The 15,538-nt window shown below is 44.9% G+C and overlaps 1 protein-coding gene across 2 annotated transcripts in view; it reads left to right on the top strand.

Annotated features, from left to right (window-relative positions):
- Window positions 1-226: 226 nt before the first annotated feature.
- Window positions 227-15,538, top strand: part of plrg1 (pleiotropic regulator 1) — a 104,534-nt gene continuing 89,222 nt past the window's right edge. The window contains exons 1-2 of one of the 2 annotated variants that reach the window (XM_063046251.1): window positions 227-910; window positions 8,696-8,802. In XM_063046251.1, coding sequence (XP_062902321.1) covers window positions 902-910; window positions 8,696-8,802 — 116 coding nt within the window. In that variant the 5' untranslated portion in view covers window positions 227-901. The remainder of the gene's footprint in view (window positions 911-8,695; window positions 8,803-15,538) is intronic. The other variant, XM_063046252.1, reaches the window with a different exon arrangement.

Raw genomic sequence — 15,538 nt, 5'->3', positions numbered from 1 at the left:
CTCCCCCCCCCCCCTCCCCCTTCCCCCCCCCCTCCCCCCCCCCTCCCCCTTCCCCCTCCCCCTCCCCCTCCCCCTTCCCCTCCCCCTCCCCCTCCCCCTTTCCCCTCCCCCTCCCCCTCCCCCTTCCCCTCCCCCTCCCCCTCCCCCTTTCCCCTCCCCCTTTCAAATCTCTTACTAAAACTCTTCTTTCTCCCTCCCTGCCTCCCTCCCCCCCCCCCGTTTTAACTCTACTCAACTTTTTTTCTCTAGTCCTGAGGAAGGGTCTCGGCCCGAAACGTCGACTGAAACATCTCTTCCTAGAGATGCTGCCTGGCCTGCTGCGTTCACCAGCAATTTTTATGTGTGTTGCTTGAAATTCCAGCATCTGCAGATTTCCTCATGGTCGTGTTGTTTGCCTCCTGAGCTGTTCGTGTGGCGTGCGGCCGCTGGCCGGGAGTGTCGCTGTCGGCAGATTGCGGCCGCTGGCCGGGAGTGTCGCTGTCGGCGGATTGCGGCCGCTGGCCGGGAGTGTCGCTGTAGGCGGAGTGCGGCCGCTGGCTGGGAGTGTCGCTGTCGGCAGAGTGCGGCCGCTGGCCGGGAGTGTCGCTGTCGGCAGAGTGCGGCCGCTGGCCGGGAGTGTCGCTGTCGGCGGATTGCGGCCGCTGGCCGGGATTGTCGCTGTAGGCGGAGTGCGGCCGCTGGCCGGGAGTGTCGCTGTCGGCAGAGTGCGGCCGCTGGCCGGGAGTGTCGCTGTCGGCGGAGTGCGGCCGCTGAAGAGACGCGAGCAGTTTCTTGCTTCAGGCCTGAGCTGTGGTTCTCGCTGATATTTGCGGAGTTTGCTGAGGAAGCTTACGGCGTTGGCTCGATTTGCAGCAGTTTTCAAAAGCAGCTGGAGTTTTGGCGGTTGTCAGCAAGTGGCACCATGGTGGAGGTGGGATTGTTGTTGAACATCTCCGGGTTTGGTTGAGGGGTCGGTCGGATTCATTTGGCGCCCAGGCGTCTCGGAACCTGGCGTTATGAAAAACTCTGTAACCCATTGATAGAAAATCAGAGTGGCTGAAAATCAGTTGGGTGGCTTTTACACCGTGACTTTCCGATTTTTGGTCAGTTTCTGCCGTTTGCAGCATTGCATTCGTTGTATAAGAGAGGAGAGGGAGGAAGGAAGGGAGGGGTGGAGTGTGCGGCAGTAGTGTGGTCCTTCAAACATACATATTAGGTGGAAGGCGGTATTTGCAGTCTTGAAGTGTATTACTACAATTCTCTGACCAAGTTCACCCTATAGGAGGCCAGGGAAGAAAATGCGAAACTAGGTTTCCCTTACAGAAATAATTGAGTCATTGAACAGTGCAGCACAGAAACAGGCCCTAGTCTGTGCAGAACCATTTCAACTCCCGTCCACTTGCACCCGGACCGTACAAAATTCTCTTAAACGTTGAAACCGAGCTTGCATGCACCCACTTGAAAAACTCAGCAGGCCACGCAGTATCTGTGGGAAAAAAAAGTACAGTCGACATTTCGGGCAGAAACCCTTCGGCAGGACTAGGGAAAAAAAGTTGAGCAGAGTTAATGGGGGGGGGGGAGGAAGGGAGAGAGAAACACAAGGTGATGGGTGAAACCTGCAGGGGGAGGAATGAAGTAAAGAGCTAGAAAGTTGGTTGGTGGAAGAGAGAGAAGGCTATGGAAGAAAGAAAAGGGGGTAGGAGCACCAGAGGGAGGTGATAGACGGACAAGGAGACGTGAGAGGGGAAAAGGGGGTGGGAAATGGTGAAGGAGGGGGTTGGAGGGGTATTACTGGAAGTTTGAGAAATCAATGTTCATGCCATCAGGTTGGAGGATACTCAAAACAGAATATAGGGTGTTGTTCCTGCAACCTGAGTCACTCCTCATCACCGCAGTGGAGGAGGCCGTGGATGGACATAGTGGAATGGGAAGTGGAATTAAAATGGGTGGCCACTGGGAAATCCAGCTGGTTCTGGCAGAAATTGCTCAGCAAAGCGATTTCACCAATATACAGGAGGCCACACTGGGAGCATTGAACACAGTAAATGACCTCAACAGACTCACAGGTGAAGTGTCACCTCATCTGGAAGGACTGTTTAGGGGCCTGAATGGTAGTGAGGGAGGAGGTGTAGAGACAGGTGTAGCACTTGTTCTGCTTGCAGGAATAAGTGCCAGGAGGGAGATCAGTGGGGAGGGCTGAATGGACAAGGGAGTCACATAGGGAGCGATCCCTGCAGGAAGTATGGGGGGTGTGTTTGGTGGTGGGATCCCGTTGGTGGTGGTGGAGGTTTCAGAGAATTATGTGCTGGACGCAGATGCGGGGTGGTCTGAGAGGACAAGAGGAACCCTATCCTGGTACATCCTACCAGGAGGATGGTAGGATGTAGTAAGAGCAGACGTGCATGAAATGGAAGAGGTGTGGTTGAAAGCGGCCTTGATAGTGGAGGAAGGGAAGCCCATTCTTTGAAAAAGGAGGCCATCTACTTCAATCTGGAATGAAAAGCCTCATCCTGAGAGCAGATGCGGAGGAGATGGAGGAATTGAGTGAAGGGGATGGCGTTTTTGCAAGTAACAGGGTGGGAAGAGGTGTAGTCCAGGTAGCTGTGAGAATCCATGGCGTTTGTAATAGACATCAGTGGATAAGCTGTCTCCGGAGGTAGAGTCAGTGAGATCGAGAAAGGGGAGGTAGGTGTCAGAAACGGACCAGGTGAATTTGAGGGCAGGATGGATGTTGGAGGCAAAGTGGAAGAAGTTGACAAATTCAGCATGGGTGCAGGAAGCAGCACCAATGCAGTTGTCGCTGTAGCATAGGAAAAGTAGGGGACTGACACCAGTGTAGGCTTGGAACATGAGACTCTTTTTCAAGCTTATTTACATCTTTCCTGTGGATAAGTGACCAAAGCTGCATGCAGTTATCCAGATTAGACCTCACAAATGTCTTGTACAACTTCAACATAGCATCCCATCTCCTGTACTCAGCTGTACAGGCCATTGTGCCAAAAGCTTTCTTTACAACCCTATCTTCCTGTGCCACCACTTTCAATGAATTGTGGACCTGTATTCCCAGATCCCTTTGTTTTACCACACTACTCAGTGTCCTACCGTTTACTGTGCAAAGACCTGTCCTGGTTGGTCCTACTGAAGTTCAACTCCTTGCACTTGTCTGCATTAAATTTCATCTGTCATTTTTTACAACTGGTCCAGATCCTGCTGCAAGCCAAGAAAGTCTTCCTCACTGTCGTCTACACCCTGCAATCTTGGTATTGTCTGTAAATTTGCTGATTGTAGGAGTGTTGGCAAAAATCGACACGAGTTTAATTACTTCCAATGTACTCTTTATGACCCTGCAAACAAATGGTGACATTGTGTGTGTGTATATATATATATATATATATGTATATCAGAAAAACATGTTTCCTGCCTCTAGCGTGTCCAATCCCTTAATCTAATACGTTTCAATCAGAACGCCTCTCATCCTTCTAAATTCCAGTGTATGAAAGCCCAGTTGCTCCAACCTTTCAACGTATGACAGTCCCGCCATCCTGGGAATGAACCTCGTGAACCTCCGCTGCACTCCCTCAATAGCAAGAATGTCCTTCCTCAAATTTGGAGACCAAAACTGCACTCAATACTCCTGGTGTGGTCTCACCAGGGCCCCTGTACAACTGCAGAAGGACCTCTTTGCTCCTATATTCAACTCCCCTTGTTATGATGGCCAACATGCCATTAGCTTTCTTCACTGCCTGCTGTACCTGCATGCTTACCTTCAGTGACTGATGAACAAGGACAGCTAGATCTCGTACTTCCCCTTTTCCTAACTTGACACCATTCAGATAGTAATCTGCCTTCCTGTTCTTGCCACCAAAGTGGATAACCTCACATTTATCCACATTAAACTGCATCTGCCATGCATCTGCCCATTCACCCAACCTGTCCAAGTCACTCTGCATTCTCATAACATCCTCCTCACATTTCACACTGCCACCCAGCTTTGTGTCATCTGCAAATTTGCTAATGTTACTTTTAATCCCTTCATCTAAATCATTAATGTACATTTTAAATAGCTGCGGTCCCAGCACCGAGCCTTGCGGTACCCCACTAGTCACTGTCTGCCATTCTGAAAGGGACCCATTAATCCCTACTCTTTGTTTCCTGTCTGCCAACCAATTTTCTATCCATGTCAGTACGCTACCCCCAATACCATGTGCTCCAATTTTGTCCACTAACCTCCTATGTGGGACCTTATCAAAGGCTTTCTGAAAGTCCAGGTACACTACATCCACTGGCTGTCCCTTGTCCATTTTCATGGTTACATCCTCAAAAAATTCCAGAAGATTAGTCAAGCATGATTTCACCTTTGTAAATCCAAGCTGACTTGGACCGATCCTGTTACTGCTATCCAAATGTGCCACTATTTCATCTTTTATAATTGACTCCAACATCTTCCCCACCACTGATGTCAGGGTAACTGGTCTATAATTCCCTGTTTTCTCTTTCCCTCCTTTCTTAAAAAGTGGGATAGCATTAGCTACTCTCCAATCCACAGGAACTGATCCTGAATCTGTAGAACATTGGAAAATGATTACCAATGCATCCACGATTTCTAGAGCCACCTCCTTAAGTACCCTGGAATACAGACCATCAGGCCCTGGGGATTTACCAGCCTTCAGTCCCATCAGTTTACCCAACACCATTTTCTGCCTAATATGAATTTCCTTTAGTTCCTCCGTTACCCTAGGTCCTCTGGCCACTATTACATCTGGGAGATTGTTTGTGTCTTCCCTAGTGAAGACAGGTCCAAAGTACCTGTTCAACTCGTCTGCCATTTCTTTGTTCCCTATAATAAATTCACCTGTTTCTGTCTTCAAGGGCCCAACTTTGGTCTTAACTAATTTTTTCCTCTTCGCACACCTAAAGAAGCTTTTACTATCCTCCTTTATATTCTTGGCAAACACCCCCTCCTCTGTAGTCTGCATAGGGTCCATGAACTCGCTGCTGCTTTTGCCTCACTTCTATACAGTCTGTGTCTGTATTCTAGTAAATACAGTCCACTTGTGATCTTCCCCAACTATTTAGGCTCCACACATGGATTACCATTCTGATCTTTCAGAGGACCAATTTTGTCCCTTGAATCCCTTTGCTCTTAGCATAACTGTAAAATCCCTGAGGATTCACCATGTTTGTTAGGGAACCTCATGATTTCTTTTAGCCCTCCTGGTTTCTTAAGTGTTCTCTTGCATTTCTTATACTCCATAAGTACCTTATTTGTTCATACCTGCCTATACCTGCTAAGCACCTCTGTCTTCTTAATCAGGGCCTCAATGACTCTTGAAAACCAAGGCTCTCTAAACCTGTTCTCTTTACCTTTTATTGTGACAGGCACATATACGCTTTGTACTCTCAAAATTTCACTTTTGAAGGCCTCCCATTTACGAAGTACACTTTAACCAGAAAGCAGCCTGCCCCATCTACACTTGCAGATTCTTTTTTGTTACCAACAAAATTGGCCTTCCTCCAATTTAGAATCTCAACCCATGGACCAGATCTATCTTTTTGCATATTTACCTCGAAATTAATAGAATTGTGATCAGTAAATGCAAAGTGTTCCCCTACACAAACTTCTGTCACCTGGCCTGTCTCATTCCTTAATAGGGGGTGAAATGTTGCACACTCTCACTGGGACCTCTATGTACTGATTAAGGAAACTTTCCTGAATGCATTTGACAAACTCCGTCCAATCTAGTCCTTTTACAGTATGGGAGTCGCAGTCAATATGTGGAAAGTTAAAATTACATACTATAACAATCTTGTTTCTTGCAACAGTCTGTGATCTCTCTGGAAAGTTGTTCCTCTAAATCTTGTGTATTGTTGGGTGATCTATAATATAGCCAATTAACCATATAACCATATAACAATTACAGCACGGAAACAGGCCATCTTGGCCCTTCTAGTCTGTGCCGAACTCTTCATCTCACCTAGTCCCACCGACCTGCACTCAGCCCATAACTCTCCATTCCCTTCCTGTCCATATAGCTATCCAATTTAACTTTAAATGACAACATTGAACCTGCCTTAACCACTTCTGCTGGAAGCTCGTTCCACACTGTCTGAGTAAAGAAGTTCCCCTTCATGTTACCCCTAAACTTTTGCCCTTTAACTCTCAACTCACGTCCTCTTGTTTGAATCTCCCCCTCTCTCAATGGAAAAAGCCTATCCACGTCAACTCTATCTGTCCCCCTCATAATTTTAAATACCTCTATCAAGTCCCCCCTCAACCTTCTACGCTCCAAAGAATAAAGACCCAACTTGTTCAACCTTTCTCTGTAACTTAGATGAAACCCAGGTAACATTCTAGTAAATCTTCTCTGTACTCTCTCTGTTTTGTTGACATCTTTCCTATAATTTGGTGACCAGAACGGTACACAATACTCCAAATTTGGTCTTAACAATGCCTTATACAATTTCAACATTACATCCCAACTCCTATACTCAATGCTCTGATTTATAAAGGCCAGCATACCAAAATTTTTCTTCATCACCCTATCCACATGAGATTCCACCTTCAGGGTACTATGCACCATTAGTCCTAGATCCCTCTGTTCTACAGCATTCTTCAATGCCCTACCATTTACCATGTATGTCCTATTTTGATTAGTCCTAACAAAATGTAGCACCTCACTTTTATCAGCATCATTAACATGGTTATACATTTTTTATTACTCAGTTCCACCCATAAAGTCACAGTAGGTGAGTTTTCCATTTCTGACTGAGCACTGCCATGACATTTTCCCTGACTAGTAAAGTCAACCATCCTCCTTTAATCCCTCCTGCTCTGTTGCATCAAAACAAGGACTATTGAGCTGCGAGTCCTGCCCCTCCTGCAACCAAGTCTCACTAATGGCTACAATATCGTAATTCTATACGTTGATCCATGCTCTGAGCTCATTTGTCTCCAACAATACTGCTTGCGTTAAACTATATGCAGCTCAGGACATTAGTCGCACCATGCTGAACCTTTTGATTCCTGACTTTGTGGTCTTAACAACATCTTTCTCCACAACCTCTCCAGTATCTGTTTTGGCACTCTAGTTCCCATCCCCCTGCAACTCTTGTTTAACCCCCCACTGTGCAGCACTAGCAAACCTCACTAGAAAGGTCCTTCTTGTTGAGGTGCAAATCATCTCTTCTGGAACTTTCCCTAGAAGAGAGCCTAATGATACAAAAATCTGACGCTCTCCCTCTTTCACCAATTCTTTATCCATGTATTAACTGTATGATCTGGTCTAGCATGTGGCTCAGCTAGCTATCCTAAGATCATAACCCTTGTGGCCCTGCCCTTTAACTTCGCACCTAACTCCCTGAACTCACTTTGCAGAACCTTGTCACTTCCTACCTCTGTCACTGGTACCAATGCTTCAATGTTAGCCACTGGTGAAGTTGCAGAAATCTGCAGGGTGGCTAATGTCCCACTGTTTAATGAGGGTAGTGAAGAAAGACCAGGGTATTACAGGCTAGTGAGCCTGACTTCAGTTGTAGGGAAGATACTGGAGGAGTTTTTGAGGAAGAAGATGTACTTCACTTGGATAGTCAAGACCTGAACGGAAATAGTCAGAATTTTTGCATGGTTGGTGACATCTTTGGAATCTTTTGGGGTTTTTCGAAAAGATATCAAAGGATCTAGATGAAGGTGGGACAGTAAATGTGTCTCCGTGGACTTCAGTAAGGCCTCTGACAAGGTCCCATGTGGCAGTCTGATCTAAAAGGTTAGGTCACGTGGAATTCAGAAGAAGCTACTGAGATGGGTTCAGAATTGTCTTGATGATAGAAAGCAGAGAATGATAGTTGAAGGTTGATTCTCTGACTGGGGGCCTGTGATTAGTGGGATACCCAGGGGTCATGGTTAGGATCTTTGTTAGTCACTTTTTATGTAAATAATTTAGATGTACATGGCATAATTATCAATTTTTCTATTGTACTAAATTAGCATAATCTGTTGATAGTGAAGCAGGTTACAGAGAATTGCAAAGAGATCCCGATCAGTTAGGGAGATGAGTTGAAGAATGGCAAATGAATTTCAGCTTAGATAAGTACGAGGTGATGCCTTTTGGGCAATCAAACCAATGTAGGACCCATAGAGTGAATGATAGGGCACTGATAAGTGTAGAACAGAGGAAACTGGGAGTAAGAATGCACAGTTGGCTGGAAGTGACTGCACAAGTAGATAGGATGGTGAAGAAGGTGGGTTAGCATACTGGCCTTCATCAGATGGGAATCTCAGACAGCATTGAGAGATTGAAGATAGCTTCGAACACTGCAGCTAGTTGCTCAGCACAGCTTTTCAGTAGATGGCAATACACTGATGGGGCTTGATGTGTCCTTGAGCAGGACACTTAACCACGCATTGCTCTGTGACGACACTGGTGCCAAGCTATATGGGTCCTAATGCCCTTCCCTTGGACAACATCGGTGGCATGGAGAGTGGAGACTTGCAGCATAGGCAACTGCCAGTCTTCCATACAACCTTGCCCAGGCCTGCGCCCTGGAAACCTTCCAAGGTGCAAATCCATGATTTTGGGGGGGTATATAAAAAAATAAAACTTGTATGTAAATTTAATATCTTTGTTCAAGGATTTTACTGCACTTAATTTGCAAAAGACATTGTTCAGTTTTGATTCGTAAATTTCAATTAAAGGCATTTATTTTTGTTATTTGTCAGGAAGTGCAGAAACACTCAGTACACACACTGGTGTTCAGATCACTGAAGCGAACCCATGACATGTTTGTTAGTGATCATGCAAAGCCTATTGCAGTTGATGAGAAAAGGTAAGTGCATTCTCTATAGAAGTGGAGTGTCATACAGATGGATCTTGAGTGAATTTCTATGCCCTTGACTGTATTGCTGTCATGTTAAAAACATTTTATTACTGGTGTTTCAAATATAGAAATTTTTCACAATTGGAGCAACATTGCTTCCCTTTACCATGGGTTAATCTAGGTTGCTGAAATTACTACGTAAATCTGTGCAAACCATATTCAATTTGATGTGGCAGATTATATATCGAGCCTGAACCCTTTCTGAGCTCAACCCATATAGAAAGACGTTAATGTCCTTGAAAAACATTTACAATTGCAGGAAAAAGTTTGTGAACCCTTTGCAGTTATCTGGTTTTCTGCATTAATTACATGCAGTCTGATCGATGTCTAAGCCACAATAATAGACAAACACAATCTGCCTAAACTAATAACACGCAAACAATTGTACTTTCCATGTCTTTATTGAACACATTGTTGAATCATTCACAGTCCAGGCTGGAAAAAGGATATGACCTTTAATAACTGGTAGAACCTCCTTTCGCAGCAATAACCACCAAGCATTTCCTGTATCTGCTGATCAGGCTTGCACATCGGCAAGGCAAAAAATTAGACCATTCCTCCATGCAAAACTGTTTCAGTTCATCAATATTTCTGGGATACCTTGCATTAACAGCCTTCTTCAGGTCATGCCACAGCATCTCAATTGGGTTAAGGTCTGGACTCTGACTTGGCCATTCCAAAACACAACTCCCAGATCCCTCTGCTCCTACACACTACCAAGTATCCTGCCATTTACTTTATACTCTGCCTTGGAGTTTGTCTTTGCAAAGTGTACCACCTCACACTTCTCCGGGTTGAACTCCGTCTGCCACTTCTCAGCCCACTTCTGCATCCTATCAATGTCTCTCTACAATCTTCGACAATCCTCTACACTATCTACACCACCAACCTTTGTGTTGTCTACAAACTTGCCAACCCACCCTTCTACCCCTACATCCAGGTTGTTAATAAAAATCATGAAAAGTAGAGGTCCCAAAACCGATCCTTGTGGGACACCACTAGTCACAATCCTCCAATCTGAATGTACTCCCTCCACCATGACCCTCTGCCTTCTGCAGGCAAGCCAATTCTGAATCCACCTGGCCAAACTTCCCTGGATCCCATGCCTTCTGACTTTCTGAATAAGCCTACCGTGTGGAACCTTGTCAAATGCCTTACTAAAATCCATATAGACCACATCCACTGCACTACCCTCATCTATATGCCTGGTCACATGATCTGCCCTTCACAAAGCCATGCTGACTGTCCCTGATCAGACCATGATTCTCTAAATGCCCGTAGATCCTATCTCTAAGAATCTTTTCCAACAGCTTTCCCACTGCAGACGCTCACTGGTCTATAATTACCCGGACTATCCCTACTACCTTGTTTGAACAATAGGACAACATTCGCCTCCCTCCAATCCTCCGGTACCATTCCCGTGGACAACGAGGATATAAAGATCCTAGCCAGAGGCTCAGCAATCTCTTCCCTTGCCTCATGGAGCAGCCTGGGAAATATTCCATCAGGCCCCGGGGACTTACCCGTCCTAATGTATTTTAACAACTCCAACTCCTCCTCTCCCTTAATATCAACATGCTCCAGAACATCAACCTCACTCATATTGTCCTCATCAAGTTCCCTCTCATTGGTGAATACCGAAGCGAAGTATTCATTGAGGACCTCGCTCACTTCCACAGCTTCCAGGCACATCTTCCCACCTTTATCTCCAATTGGTCCTACCTTCACTTCTGTCATCCTTTTGTTCTTCACATAATTGAATGCCTTGGGGTTTTCCTTTACCCTACTCGTCAAGGCCTTCTCATGCCCCCTTCTTCCTCTTCTCAGCCCCTTAAGCTCCTTTCTCGCTTCCCTATATTCCTCAATAGACCCACCTGATCTTTGCTTCCTAAACCTCACATATGCTGCCTTCTTCCACCTGACTTGTCACCCATGGTTCCTTCACCCTACCATTCTTTATCTTCCTCACTGGGACAAATTTATCCCTAAAATCCTGCAAGAGATATCTAAACATCGACCACATGTCCATAGTACATTTCCCTGCAGAAACATCATCCCAATTCACACTCCGCAAGTTCTAGCCTTATAGCCTCATAATTTGCCCTTCCCCAATTAAAAATTTTCCTGTCCTCTCTGATTCTATCCTTTTCCATGATAATGCTAAAGGCCAGGGAGCGGTGGTCACCATCCCCCAGATGCTCACCCACTGAGAGATCTGTGACCTGACCCGGTTCATTAACTAGTACTAGATCTAGTATGGCATTCCCCTTAGTCGGCTTGTCCACATACTGTGACAGGAATCTGTCCTGGACACACTTAACAAAATCTGCCCCGTCTAAACCCTTGGAACTAATCAGGTGCCAATCAATATTAGCGAAGTTAAGGTCACCCATGATAACAACCCTGTTATCTTTGCACCTTTCCAAAATCTGCCTCCCAATCTGCTCCTCTGTATCTCTGCTGCTACCAGGGGGCCTATAGAATTTTGAGGCTGCGCCCTCTAGTTCTGGACACCCCTGCCATAGGAAACATCCTCTCGACATCCACCTTGTCTAGTCCTTTTAACATTCAGTAGGTTTCAATGAAATCCCCACGCATATTTCTAAATTTCAGCAGCTTGCGGCCCAAAGCTGCCAAATGCTCCTCAAATGTTAACCCATTCATTCTCGGAATCATCTTCTTGAACCTCCTCTGTACTCTCTCTAATGACAACACATCCTTTCTGAGATATGGAGCCCAAAACTGTTGACAATACTCCAAGTGCGGCCTGACTAGTGTCTTATAAAGGCTCGGCATTATCTCCTTGTATTTATATTCTACTTCCCTTGAAATAAATGCCAATATTGCATTTGCCTTCTTTACCACAGACTCAACGTGTGAATTAACCTTCTAGGGGTCTTGTACGAGGACTTCTAAGTTCCTCTGCACCTCTGATGTTTGAACCTTCTCCCCGTTTAGATAATAGTCTGCACTGTTGATCCTTTTACCAAAATGTACTTATTCCATCTGCAACTTTTTTGCCCATTCTTCCAACTTGTCTCAGTCTTGCTGCAATCATTTTGCTTCCTCAGCATTACCTAACACTCCACCTATCTTCATATCATCTGCAGACTTTGCCACAAAGCCATCAATTCCATTATCTAAATCATTGACAAACAGTGTGAAAAGTAGCGGTGCCAATACTGACCCCTGAGGAACACCACTAGTCACTGGCAGCCAACCAGAAAAGGGCCTTTTTATTCCCACTCGCTGCCCCCTGCCTGCCATTCTTCTATCCATGCCAGTATTGCATCCATATTGTACTGTCCCAGTACTTCTATATTTGTGTGCTGTAGCACTTACTTTTTATTCGCAGTTATTTTGTAAATAACGCTATTCTTTGCATTTCTGGTCAGATGCTAACTGCATTTCATTGGCTTTGTATCTGTATTCGGCACAATGACAATGAAGTTGAATCTAATCTAATGTAATATTTCCTGTAACGCCATAGAATTTTATCTTGTTAAGCAGCTTCATGTGTGACACCTTATCAAATGCCTTCTGAAGATCCAAGTAAATGACAACCACTGCCTCTCCTTTGTCCACCCTGCTTGTTACTTTCTGGAAGAACTCAAAATGATTTGTCAGACAAGATTTCCCTTTACAGGAACCATGCTGACTTTGACTTATTTTATCACTAGTGTACAAGTACTTCAAAACCTCATCCTTAATAATAGACTCCCAACACTTCTCCAACCACTGAGGTTAGGCTAACTGGCCCATAATTTCCTTTATTTTGCCTTCCTCCCTGCTTAAAGAGTGGAGTGAAACTTGCAATCTTCTATTCTTCCGGGACCATGCCAGAATCAAGTGATTCTTGAAAGATCTTCTATCTCCTCAGTAATATCTCTCAGAACTTCGGGATGTAGTCGATATGGTCCAGTTGACTTATCCACCTTAAGACCTCTTGAGTTTGCTTCACACTTTATTCTTTGAGCAATAGCATTCATTCCTGCTCACTGACATTCATTGACCTCTGGCACAAAGCTAGTGTCTCCCATAATGAAGACAGAGCAAAATACCTATTATGTTCATCTGTCATTTCTTTGTCTCCCATTACTACCTCACCAGCATCATTTTCCAATGGTCCAATATCAACTTTCACCTTCCTATTACTGTTCATATAACTGAAAAAACTTCTGGTATCCTACTTTATATTTTTGGAGAGTCTGTCCTCATATCATCTTTTCTCTTCTTACAGCTTTTTTTTGTTGTCTTTCGTTGGATTTTAAATGCTTCCCACTCATCTAACTTTCCAGTCATCGAACTTTCCACTCACTTTTGCTATCTTATATGCCCTTTCCTGGGCTTTTATGCAGTCCTTAACATAGAAACATAGAAAATAGGTGCAGGAGTAGGCGATTTGGCCCTTCGAGCCTGCACCGCCATTCAGTATGATCATGGCTGATCATCCAACTCAGAACCCTGTACCCGCCTTCTCTCCATACCCCCTGATCCCTTTAGCCACAAGGGCCATATCTAACTCCCTCTTAAATATAGCCAAAGAACTGGCCTCAACTGTTTCCAGTGGCAGAGAATTCCACCGATTCACCACTCTCTGTGTGAAGAAGTTTTTCCTCATCTTGGTCCTAAAAGGCATCCCCTTTATCCTTAAACTGTGACCCCTCGTTCTGGACTTCCACCAACATCGGGGACAATCTTCCTGCATCTAGCCTGTCCAATCCCTTTAGAATTTTATATCTTTCAATAAGATCCCCCCTCAATCTTCTAAATTCCAGCGAGTATAAGCCTAGTCGATTCAGTCTTTCATCATATGAAAGTCCTGCCATCCCAGGAATCAATCTGGTGAACCTTCTTTGTACTCCCTCTATGGCAAGAATGTCTGTCCTCAGGTTAGGGGACCAAAACTGCACATAATACTCCAGTTGTGGTCTGACCAAGGCCTTGTACAACTGCAGTAGAACCTCCCTGCTCCTGTACTCAAATCCTCTTCCTATGAATGCCAGCATACCATTCGCCGTTTTCACCGCCTGCTGTACCTGCATGCCCACTTTCAATGACTGGTGTACAATGACACCCAGGTCTCGCTGCATCTCCCCTTTTCCTAATCGGCCACCATTCAGATAATAATCTATTTTCCTGTTCTTGCCACCAAAGTGGATAACCTCATATTTATCTACATTAAATTGCATCTGCCATGAATTTGCCCACTCACCTAACCTATCCAAGTCACCCTGCATCCTCTTAGCATCCTCACAGCTAACACTGCCGCCCAGCTTTGTGTCATCCGCAGACTTGGAGATGCTGCATTTAATTCCGTCGTCTAAGTCATTAATATATATTGTAAACAACTGGGGTCCCAGCACTGAGCCTTGCGGTACCCCACTAGTCACTGCCTGCCATTCTGAAAAGGTCCCGTTTATTCCCACTCTTTGCTTCCTGTCTGCCAACCAATTCTCTATCCACATCAATACCATACCCCCAATACCGTGTGCTTTAAGTTTGCACACTAATCTCCTGTGTGGGACCTTGTCAAAAGCCTTTTGAAAATCCAAATATACCACATCCACTGGTTCTCCCCTATCCACTCTAATAGTTACATCCTCAAAAAATTCGTCAGACATGATTTTCCTTTCACAAATCCATGCTGACTTTGTCGTATGAATTCACCGCTTTCCAAATGTGCTGTTATCACATCTTTGATAACTGACTAGCATTTTCCCCACCACTGATGTCAGGCTAACTGGTCTATAATCCCCCGGTTTCTCTCTCCCTCCTTTTTTAAAAAAACGGGCTTACATTAGCCACCCTCCAATCCTTAGGAACTAATTCAGAATCTAAAGAGTTTTGAAAAATTATCACTAGTGCATCCACTATTTCTTGGGCTACTTCCTTAAGCACTCTGGGATGCAGACCATCTGGCCCTGGGGATTTATCTGCCTTTAACCCATTCAATTTACCTAACACCACTTCCCTATGAACATGTATTTCCCTCAGTTCCTCCATCTCACTAGACCCTCGGTCCCCTACTATTTCTGGAAGATTATTTATGTCCTCCTTAGTGAAGACAGAACCAAAGTAGTTATTCAATTGGTCTGCCATGTCCTTGTTCCCCATGATCAATTTACCTGTTTCTGACTGTAAGGGACCTACATTTGTCTTAACCAATCTTTTTTCTTTTAACTTGCTTTATCAGCCATAGTTGCCTACCCCTGCCATCTGAGAACTTCTTCCTCTGCCTTGTGAACTATTCCCAGAAACTTTAGCCATCTCTGCTCTGTGGTCATCCCTGCCAGTATCCTCCTCCAATCCACCTGGGCAAGCTCCTCTCTCATGCCTCTGTAATTCCCTTTATTCCATTGTGCAATATGCTTAAAGACTCGACCTCCATGTGAGTTATGCTTCTCCCTCTCAAACTGCAGTATGAATTCAATCATATTTTGAGCACTGCCTCCTTAGGTTTCCTTAATTATAAAAGATGAAATACCGGCACATTTGGATAGCAGTAGCAGGATAGGTCCAAGTCAGCATGGATTTACGAAGGGGAAATCATGCTTGACTAGTCTTTTGGAATTTTTTGAGGATGTAACTGTGAAAATGGACATGGGAAAGTCAATGGATGTAGTGTACCTGGACTTTCAGAAAGTCTTTGATAAGGTCCCACATAGGAGGTTAGTGGGCAAAT

This window comes from Mobula hypostoma, chromosome 4 (genome assembly GCF_963921235.1).
Source record: "Mobula hypostoma chromosome 4, sMobHyp1.1, whole genome shotgun sequence".
NCBI lineage: Eukaryota > Metazoa > Chordata > Chondrichthyes > Myliobatiformes > Myliobatidae > Mobula > Mobula hypostoma.
Note: the sequence above shows the minus strand (reverse complement) of the source record. Positions and strands in the feature narration are given on the sequence as shown.